This window comes from Eucyclogobius newberryi, unplaced genomic scaffold (assembly GCF_026437365.1).
Source record: "Eucyclogobius newberryi isolate DKJ021-1_F unplaced genomic scaffold, fEucNew1.0.hap1 SCAF_14, whole genome shotgun sequence".
Taxonomy (NCBI): Eukaryota; Metazoa; Chordata; class Actinopteri; order Gobiiformes; family Gobiidae; genus Eucyclogobius; species Eucyclogobius newberryi.
Genome location: NW_027315768.1, coordinates 16,080,459 through 16,090,539, shown reverse-complemented (window position 1 = coordinate 16,090,539; position 10,081 = coordinate 16,080,459). Strand labels below are relative to the sequence as shown.

The window sequence follows — 10,081 nt, the reverse complement described above, 5'->3', positions numbered from 1 at the left end:
GGGGTCAGGGTTAGGGTTAGCCATGAGGCTATATGGCGGTGCCACGGCTCCTGAAACTGCTGGGCTATTTGACCGCGCCGCGGCTCTGTAGCCACGGCCGAGGAAGAATGTCTCAGACACACTGACTATCAGCACAGGAGCTCCACAGGACTGTGTACTTTCTCCCCTGTTCTTCTCCCTGTATACACACTGCTGCACCTCCAGCCATGACTCTGTAAAGCTGATCAAGTTTGCGGACGACACCACCCTCATCACCATGACGACACCACCCTCATAGGGCTCATCTTGGACTGGGATGAGTCTGTCTACAGGAGGGAGATGGAGCCGCTGATGTCCTGCATGCTTTTTTTGGACAGTCAGTGTTTATGAGTATATGTTTATGATGAGCATCATAGTACATTTCCGATGTTAGCTCACAGGAAGCAGGTTTGATTTCTGTCTGCAGCCAGCGCGTCTCTGCTTCTTGAAACTTGTTCCCAACTGACTACAATGCACTCCTCATTTCTTAATTTAGCCATTCTTTCCTTCCATTTACATTTTCAAAGCACTATAACAATACACTTTATGAATCAAGAACATAAAAAATGTCTTCCTCCTCTGTACTTTGAGGGCTAGTGCAGAAACGCTCATTATGCATATACACTTTGCATCATCAGGAGTGAATCCTCCCAGTACATTTAATGCAGGCCTCTTACTGTGAAAGTAATTGCACCTGAGATCAGCTATGCATCTGACATTTCAGTAAAAGCATAAAAATGTGACTAGTGAACCATTCACTGAACAATAGTTCTAGCTGCAATTATTCTGTCTCTGAGGTGACAATATTGTTCAGAAAACCTCAACCCTTGCTGCAAGTGTCCACGTGGTTCATTTAGAATTATGGTACGTATGATGAAAGAATTTATAGACATTGGATATTCTGAAGTACTGGATTTGTTGTCTGGGCATGAACTCAATGGAGCAAAAATAAACAGTATTTCGGACGTTTTTATTGTCAGCAAATTTTAGGCAAAACTAAACCAACCTTCACGGCAGCCTAAATGTTAGCCTGATTTACGCAATAAAAAATATGTTTACAAATCACCATATACTGGTATCATTTGTGTTCTATGTTCTATGTTCTATGTGTTCTGTGTTCTGCATGTTGGTCAGTGATTAAAACTACACATTTAGATTGTACTATGGATGATGGTCTGACATCAGTACTGAACGTCACATGAATTGTTCAGAGCTCTCCCAGGGGAGGAGGAATGATGTCAGTTGACAGACTGACAGATCAAACTCCATCAAACGCTAAAGATTCTTTATTGGTCTCACTTAATGGTAAGTTGATTTTCTCTCAGTATCCTACATTATCACAGAGATATGAATTAGTAACTTTGTCTATAATCTTAAACAAAGCCAGTTACAGTTAAACGGTTTCTTGATGATGGGCTGAAGGTGCTGTTTTCTGTTTGACCTTATATCCAGCGACATACAAGGTGATGGTGGAATGGGATTAGGACGCTTGTAATAGAAACGATCTAATTTAAAACAATATTATAAATCTTTTGAAAGGTAAAAAGCCCTCAAAATACTGTCTATAGCAGGAAGCTGAACCTCATAATTTGTTGTGATTTCCAGACATTTTATTGTGCTCTATGAGGCTGTGGGTTATTACGCACAGCCCAACATTATTATTTTTTTTCGTCCGCAAAGTTCTTTAAAACTGCCTTTGATTTGTTTGTAGATGATTCCAGTGCACTTGTCCCTACACACGGTGATGTCGCTCTATTGCTTGTGCGTCATGGCGCAGAAACCAGGCCAGGTTGACCCCTTGTTGGTGCCGCGGGCACACCCGCGGTGCTGGGACTCGTCCTCCGCGTTACTCCTGGAGATGCGCTCTCCTCGCATCGCAGACTCGGTGCCCGAGTTCTGGGACTTGATGGTCTTTCTCAAGGCGTCTGACAACAACAAACTCACTGCGCTTTTCTGGGACCTCGCTGGACTTTTCTGGAACCTTTACCTGGAATGTGTGTTGTCCCGGAGCCACGGTCTGGGCCGGAGGCACATGAACGCTGGGCACTCACAGACAGTAAGTGCTTCACATAATCAATTTGTTCAAATTAACAAAAAAAAAGAAATCATGATTTGTTGAAAGATATGTGAAAGATAGATGCACCTCATGCATTAAATGTAAAAGAATAGGATTGGGCTATATAGTGGAGACATTAACTAGGCTGTGGACTGCTAGGACTGCATGCGGGTTTCTCAAAATATATTTTTCAATTTTTATCTTTTTAGTCCGCCGTCCATAGATATTCAGAATCTCTTTTGCAAGTGAGACCTGGTCGATGTGGCAGCCAACACAATAAATACAGTACAGAAACTCACCCAATATAACAACTCTTTTAAGAGAAACATATAATTCTTAGACTTTCATTTTCTTGAACTTATCAAATACCTTCCAATTTAAAGTATTTTTGAAAATTATTCCAAGACTGAAGTGTGTAATAAAATGGTTAGATTGTTCTTAACTTTTACATTTTCTATTTGTGCAGACATTAAATCATTATAACAACATAATACCACTATAAAAATGTGTTTTTACTTTTTAAAATGTTGCGTGTCCCACAGAGAGGTTCCGCTTCCAGGGCCGGAGGCTGAACTGGCTCCGCGTCACAGGAGCCACAGAGGGACAACCAAGACTCCACTAACAGTCATTCTTCTTCTGTGCAAGTGACCTTTAAGATCAGAAGAGCAGTTCTGTATGTCTTAAATGCTATTTTATCACTGGATTGGATCACTTTGTATGTATGTTTATTAAAATATAGTATAATAAATCAAATGTTGTCCTTCATTGCCGTTTTCACAGTGGAGTATCCACCAAAAAATGTGCAGAAATGTGATCACCGTTGAATGTTGAAGTTTTTCTGAAGTTTAATTTAATTTGCAGGCTCAGAATAGAGAATTGGGTCACGTGACGCGTGGTTTCCCTCTGTTGCTTTCACTTTCTCTTTCGGGCGCTTCGGAAAAGTCGCAGACGAACGTTTCTCAGTTTCTCAGTTTTATTGACTTTATTTTCCTACGTAATGGACCTAGGCTACTTTCTCTGCTGCTGCACACAAAATGTCTCGATCTGAAACTAAAGAGGTAGGATTTATTTTGTACGGTAGGCGATACTGGGAATGGCCAGCTTATAATGTGGAATATACTTTATATAGCAATTGGTCAATAATAAATTGACAGTGACCTCTATTGTCCATTATGACCATACTTTTCTTTGTATATAATCATTTAGATACATCTTAATTGTTTGGGTCTACTCCAGGGAAATGTGTTGAGTCAGCCTGATGTGTCTTATCCTCTTACGTCCCATATCAAGAGGAGATTCTTCCAGGGGCCCAAAAATGTCAATTAACCTCAAGTTAGTTGGACCAGTAACTCTGAAAACATTGTTTTATTCAGTCTATGTTCAAAACACAACACAAAAAAGACCTACATCACCATCGATCATAGACCAGTCGTCAGGGGCCCAAACAATCATTGAGGGCAGTTCACATGAGCACACTGACTCCCATTTCTGACCATGTGGTGTGACTACAGATGGAGATGGAGTTTCAGCGGCTGCTCTTACAGATAGGTCAGTCCTTGGGGTCAGAAGACACGGAGGCGTTGGTGTTCCTCTGCACGGACGTCACACAGCGCAGCCTGAAGTCAGTGGAGCTCTTCAGTGACCTGTGCTCCATCCTGTCGGACCAGGACCTGCTCTCACCTGAAAGACCAGAGCTCCTGCAAGAGCTGCTGCAGACTATACACCGACCACGCCTCCTTCGGGACCACCTCATGAGTCACCAAGGACACATGATAGAGCTCATCTCACCGTACAGGTCAGGGAAACTCAAATCTGCTTTGTTATGAATGAAATAATTGATATAATAAAGCATAAAGCATATGTCTATTTTCAGAAAGCTGCTGTACAATCTCTCTGAAGATATAACTGACGGAGACCTGAGAAATATCAAATTCCTTTTAAACAAAGAGCTCCCAAGAAGAAAGCTGGATGAAAATGTTGTAAGTGCCCAAATCAATCCAATAACAACAGTATAACTTTGTAGCTTTGTAATGATCTTATAATTTTTCAGACAACTTTGGAGCTTTTCTTGTTTATGGAGCACACGGACCTCCTCAGTGAATTTGATCTGGATTTACTACAGAAGATATTTGAGTCTGTGTCCCCTATGTTGAATGAGAAAATAAACAACTTCAAGAAACAGGGTATAGTAAAAAAAAGAAAAAAGAACCCCTAACATGACTAACATTCAGACAACATGCAAATATCACCAAATAACATAATCGTACATTTACTCGACATCTAACTTTATATCCCTTTTGGATCATAAGCAATGTGTGTGGGATCTGCTGAACAAAGGAATGTATCACCTTCCATGTCCTTTCCTGTGGAGCAGAACCAGGTATTACTCAATTAATTATTTTTCAATCTGGCACAGAATTACTGCTTCTAACCAGAGTATTCCCCATGTGGCCGTCTCCAGGTTCCGTATGGAGGGAGCAACATCTCAGGTGAGCAGAGGCTATTCTGTGTTGTCTTGTTTGAGTAACACATTGAAACATTCAAGTAAATATTCTCCACTGTCTTTTACTCATATACATAGGCTTTACACAGCTTTCATTGAATCCCCCAAATGCCTCTGTGGGTGAGTTTTGTGTAATTTCTTATCAATTATTAAATAAAACCATAATTGTGATGGAGTGAATTTTGTTGTTTGTAGATTCTCCATGTGGATTATCTTCTTTTAACGACTCTGGCATGAGCCCCCAGCAAGTCAGGGATTCAAACATTGTGACAAATAATTCCTCATTAAAAGGTTAACATTTAAATAATGAATTTGTTCAATGGGTTTTGTTACTCTGATTTGATCCTTAAACTGTGACTTGGAATGCTTTGAAACTGTCAGATTGCACATACATTCCTGAAAAACCAGCCTCTGTGCCTAAGTTTGACATCACAAATTGTGAGGTATTTTTCTGTATTTTAATGTTATCAGCATTTTACAGTCAATTTGCTTGATATGATTATTTAGCCTATTTCTGCTTTCAATTATACAGGAAATAGGAACATATCCAATGACTGGAGAAAAAAGAGGCATCTGTTTGATAGTAAACAATTACAACTTTGACAATAAGAAGCCGCGTGAAGGGACACAAATTGATCAAGGTACGTGTTGTAGTCAAGGAAGTCTTATCTGCAGTAAAATTACAGGAAGTATATGTGAAAAACAAGGCAACAGATGACTGGTGGTCAAATCCATCAAATTGTTTAATATGACTGCAAATCATTGTATGTGAACTATTCAAAGCATAATGAAATATTTACTATAATAAAGCCATATATACATGTACTAAACATACATGTTTCTTTACGTTGCAGAATGCCTGGAGCGAGTATTCCAGTGGCTGGGCTTTGAGGTGGAGGTTCATCCTGACTGCACCAGGGACATGATGCTGTCAGTGATGAAGGACGTCAGCAGCAGAGACCACAGAAACATGGACTGTGTGGTGTGCTGCATTCTGAGCCACGGCCAGGAGGAGAGCGTATTTGGAGTAGATGGTCAAACTGTCCCCATCAAGCAGCTGACTATGTTTCTCAATGGATCCAAATGCCCCTCTCTGGTTAATAAACCAAAGCTTTTTTTCATCCAAGCTTGCCAGGGTATCTTTGAACAGAATGCAGTGAGCATCGAGACTGATGGTCCGACTCCTTGTGGTATCGAAAGTGATGCTGCCAAATTTGAAGACTCGATCCCGTCTGATGCTGATTTCCTGCTGGGGATGGCCACAGTTCCCTCGTTTGTGTCCTACAGAGGGAGGTCAAGCGGGTCTTGGTTTATTCAGGCTTTGTGTAAAAACCTTGTCCAGATGGTGCCCAGGTCGGTTTCAGTATTTCTTGTTACTTGTATATTGTGGCACAGATTATTCAGACATTTGTGTTCATTAGAAATAACAGTGAGCAAGTGGATGTAAAGTTCCTTCAGCTGTGAAAATGAGTAATCAATAATAACATTAGTTTTTTTCCTGTTCAAATCAAAAACTGTCTTCACTATCATTCAGCCAAAACATATAGTATTGAGCCTGAGGCATTTGTGTTGTAGTAAGAATATTAACAATAAACAATAACTTGCTTAAGATTGAATTAATGCATTTAATAACAACACATGCCTGAAATGTAGCATGGGGGCATGACAACGGGTAACAGATCATAAGAAATTGATTGATAACAGTGATTTCAGCAGCTAAGTAACTAGTAAGAAGTAGTAATTAGTAGTAGTCTAGAAACTGTAGTGTTATTATTATAAGGTAGCGATTCAATAATAGAACCTTCAAGAGTCATTGTTAGCACTGTTCCCTCTATTTGTTCTGTTTTCTGTTTTTTAAAAAAAAGGAAGTCATGCTGCCTGGCGTGCTAAACATATTTTGATACAAATGCATTGTTTCTTCCACAGGCAATTGGATCTTGTTTCCATCCTGACAAAGGTGAATGCAGATGTCAGCCTAAAGACCGCTGATCGTGATGGGCCAAAAAAACAGATGCCCCAACCAGCCTTTTCCCTGCGAAAGAAAGTCATTTTTCCTGTGCCAACAACCTGTGCTCCCAGTCTTGCGTCATAAGGAAAACACTTTTCTATCTTATTGTTTTATTGTTTTATTGTCTTCTTTATAATACAAATAATACATAAAAATGTGTTTTTGTCTGCAGAATGATGTGATTAAATGAATAAATGATTTTCAGTGCCAATGAAATTTTATTTCATTTTATTTTTACAGAATTCTACCCAAAATAGAATACAATATACATAAAAATAAAACATACTAATAATCTTCACAGACGGTCGCACTCTCTTCGCCACTAGGTGGCAATACAGTGCGTTTAGCTGTAAGTTACCCGGATGTTTATTTCAATAACATCCGGTCGATTGTGGCGAAGCTACTGTTAGCGTTTTAATTTGAGATACATGCAATTCTGTGTTGGTATGTGAGGTTATTTGTGAAAGCGTAAACACATTGTATTCCAGTGTTAATCACATAAGAGTGAGCGCAGACATGTCTCAGGAGCAGAGCGCGCTGAACTTGGCCGCGGACACGAGGTCAGTCTTATAAACCGAACATGTTTCAGTTTCACACTCTTTAATGTGTGCTCAGTGGACTGGCAATGCCTTTGGGAGCTTTGATTTAAATAATTATGTATTAGTATATTTTCTCTGTACTGTTTAAACCATGTACCAAAATACATTTCTGTTTCCCAATACCTGTTTCTCTGTACCAAATGATTTGTGCACAGATACATATAGCACAAGGGTTTATTCACACATATTTGAATTAACATTTTGGTCTGTTGTATACATTTAAGTGCATGTGACCCACATCTGACTTCTATTTTTTGATTATGATCAATATTAAGTGACAGTCGCATTGTATTATGGTGTAAAAAGGACTTGTCTTTTGGCTTCTCAACACAGTCTGGACTCTGGGGTGCACAGAAGAGCTTCTGAGAAAACGCCCATTCAAATCCTTCATGAATATGGCACAAAAACTGGTAACCTGCCTGTGTACCTGCTGGAGAAGTCTGAAGGAGAAGCCCACCAGCCCAGCTTTGTGTTCAGTGTGCAGATCGGAGATGTGAACTGCACTGGTATGTGTGTGTATATGTATTAGTGTATATGTATTTGTCTGTGTGCGTGTGCGTTTGTGTGTGTGTGCACTTCTGTCTGGTAAAATTGGATGGCATAATATTGTTAAATTATTATTTTAGGCCAAGGCTCCAGTAAAAAAGCTGCAAAACATCAGGCTGCTGAGGCTGCTCTGAAAGCCCTTCAGATTGAGGGCGGAGGACTGTGAGTATGGGCTCTCTATCTTTATAAAAAATAATAGTATTGATGCATGCTTATAACTACTATCTTTGCCTGCCATAAAAGTAATGCTTTTGGTCATTGGCATTGAGTGTGTTTGGGCCTGGTTTAAGTTCAGGGTCAGCTGACATAAACGGCCTAAAGGGCTGCTCTGAATGCAGATCTGTTGCAGCTGTACTAACTGCTTTGATGTTATTTTCATCAGGAATGTCCCTGTGAAGTCTGAGAGCAATGGTGTGGCAGCAGACACAAGCAACTCAGTGGGGAAACTACAGGTGTCCAGACTGCACTTTCTAATCTGCAGGAACAGGACATGGCCAATATGAATTAGTCATAATGTATTATAATGTATTATAACTCAAGTTAACATCTACTCTATCAAGATCTAGTATGTATCTTTGCTGTTCTATTATATACTAAAATTACCTAACATTTCAAACTTATTTGATAGACTGACTATTTTGGCTGCATAGATTGTTTGACTGTTTAGACCCCCCCTTGTCTGCCTTCACTCAAAATTGTGAAGCAAATGGATGTTTTTGTTTCTCTGTAGGAGATTGCATTACAGAGAGGATGGCATCTGCCAGAGTACACAATCATGATGGAGGCGGGCCCTCCTCACAAAAGAGAGTTCACAGTTACTTGCCGAATGGAGTCCTTGACTGAGAAAGGTACATTTGATTTTAAGCTTCTTTAAAGACTGAGAATCAGTGCTGTTCTTCTTATGTACTCTCTGTTAGCGGTTGGACACACCAAGAAAGCTGCAAAGAAAGCTGCTGCAGAGAAAATGATGGCAAAGCTCCAAAGTCTCTCTGACGGTTCTGAAATAACATGGGTATGACAAATATTTCTGGCCTTCTCACTCAGAGAGGTGAGGTCTTGTGACCTGAATGTTTAATTTTTCAGACACTTAAATCAAGTGTTCGAATGGAGAATTTGCGGAACTCAACAGCTGAAAAAATCTCATTTTTAAGAAGAAACCCGCTAAGCATTCCCAACACAGATTACATCCAGATGATGCTGGACCTTTCCAAAGAACAAGGGTTTGAAGTCACATATTTTGATATTGGTAAGGGACCCGGCCACGCACTTAAAGAATGTAAGAACTCTCTGAAAAATTGTATCTGTGAATCATTAAGGCATAAACAGCCTTTTGTGATTTCAAGGTTGCAACAAAAATATTAAATATGAACTGTAATAACTGTGCCATTGCTTGTAGCACCACATTATTCCCCAATTATTTGTTGCTGAAATAAAGTTGTAATGACAGTAATTAAGAATTTGTCAATAATTGGCAAAATGGTCTTTTATGGCTCTTAACTTTGTCTGCTGATGTTTTTCTTACAGATGAACTCACGGTGAATGGCCAGTATCAGTGCTTGGCAGAGCTGTCCACTTCCCCGGTCACTGTATGTCACGGCACGGGCATTTCCTGTAGCAACGCGCACAACGACGCAGCCCACAGTGCGCTTCAATATATCAAGATTATGGCCTCCTCAAAGTAAAGCCCATTGTATGTTTCTGCTGCCATCATCACCATCACAGTGAAGGTATTGTCATAACTGTCAATGTTGACTATAGCGATGTTATATTTTATCCTGTTTTTGACCAGTTTGATTATATTCTCCCATGCATTTGTTTAAACATTTAGTAATATAGTACAAGCAATAAAAAGCATTATTTTTTTAACCATTTTGGCTTACTTGCAAACATGAAGTGGCTGAATTTAGAATGTGTACATAGTCGAGTTACAGTTTTGATGTTATAATTTAATTTATTGGTTTTGTACTTTATTGTTGTTTGAAAAGAATATACAGTACAGACCAAAAGTTGGGACACACTTTCTCATTCAATGAATTTCCTTTCTTTTCATGACTATTGACATTGTAGATTCACACTAAAGGCATCAAAACTATGAATTTAACACATGTGGAAATATGTACTTAATAAAAAAGTGTAAAACAACTGAAAATACACCTTTTCAAGCTCATCAAGAGAATGCCAAGAGTGTGCGAAACGTAGTAATCAAAGCTAAAGGTGGCTACTTTGAAGAACCTAGAATATAAGACATATTTTTTAAGTATATAATTCCACATGTGTAAATTCATAGTTTTGATTCCTTCAGTGTGAATCTACAATTTTCATAGTCATGAAAAAAAGAAAACTCTTTGAAT

General features: G+C 39.3%; 2 protein-coding genes across 2 annotated transcripts; both read left to right on the top strand.

The window, feature by feature from the left end:
* Positions 1–3,032: 3,032 nt before the first annotated feature.
* casp10 (caspase 10, apoptosis-related cysteine peptidase) lies at positions 3,033–6,718 on the top strand. Its single transcript, XM_072444506.1, has 12 exons — positions 3,033–3,132; positions 3,586–3,869; positions 3,948–4,053; positions 4,125–4,257; positions 4,384–4,454; positions 4,536–4,563; positions 4,656–4,697; positions 4,773–4,868; positions 4,959–5,020; positions 5,110–5,218; positions 5,432–5,930; positions 6,504–6,718. The coding sequence occupies exons 1-12, from the start codon at positions 3,109–3,111 to the stop codon at positions 6,667–6,669; spliced, it is 1,620 nt and encodes a 539-aa protein (XP_072300607.1). The 5' UTR covers positions 3,033–3,108; the 3' UTR covers positions 6,670–6,718.
* Positions 6,719–6,957: 239 nt separating this feature from the next.
* prkra (protein kinase, interferon-inducible double stranded RNA dependent activator) lies at positions 6,958–9,560 on the top strand. Its single transcript, XM_072444499.1, has 8 exons — positions 6,958–7,145; positions 7,518–7,690; positions 7,811–7,892; positions 8,113–8,182; positions 8,461–8,578; positions 8,648–8,742; positions 8,814–8,976; positions 9,255–9,560. The coding sequence occupies exons 1-8, from the start codon at positions 7,102–7,104 to the stop codon at positions 9,410–9,412; spliced, it is 903 nt and encodes a 300-aa protein (XP_072300600.1). The 5' UTR covers positions 6,958–7,101; the 3' UTR covers positions 9,413–9,560.
* The last annotated feature ends 521 nt before the right edge of the window (positions 9,561–10,081 follow it).

Coding starts and splice junctions, on each gene's coding strand:
- prkra (XM_072444499.1), top strand. CDS start 7,102: ATGTCTCAGGAGCAGAGCGCGCTGAACTTGGCCGCGGACACGAG. Junction 7,146..7,517: donor AACTTGGCCGCGGACACGAG/GTCAGTCTTATA, acceptor TTCTCAACACAG/TCTGGACTCTGGGGTGCACA. Junction 8,579..8,647: donor GGAGTCCTTGACTGAGAAAG/GTACATTTGATT, acceptor ACTCTCTGTTAG/CGGTTGGACACACCAAGAAA.
- casp10 (XM_072444506.1), top strand. CDS start 3,109: ATGTCTCGATCTGAAACTAAAGAG. Junction 3,870..3,947: donor GAGCTCATCTCACCGTACAG/GTCAGGGAAACT, acceptor GTCTATTTTCAG/AAAGCTGCTGTACAATCTCT. Junction 5,021..5,109: donor TTGACATCACAAATTGTGAG/GTATTTTTCTGT, acceptor TCAATTATACAG/GAAATAGGAACATATCCAAT.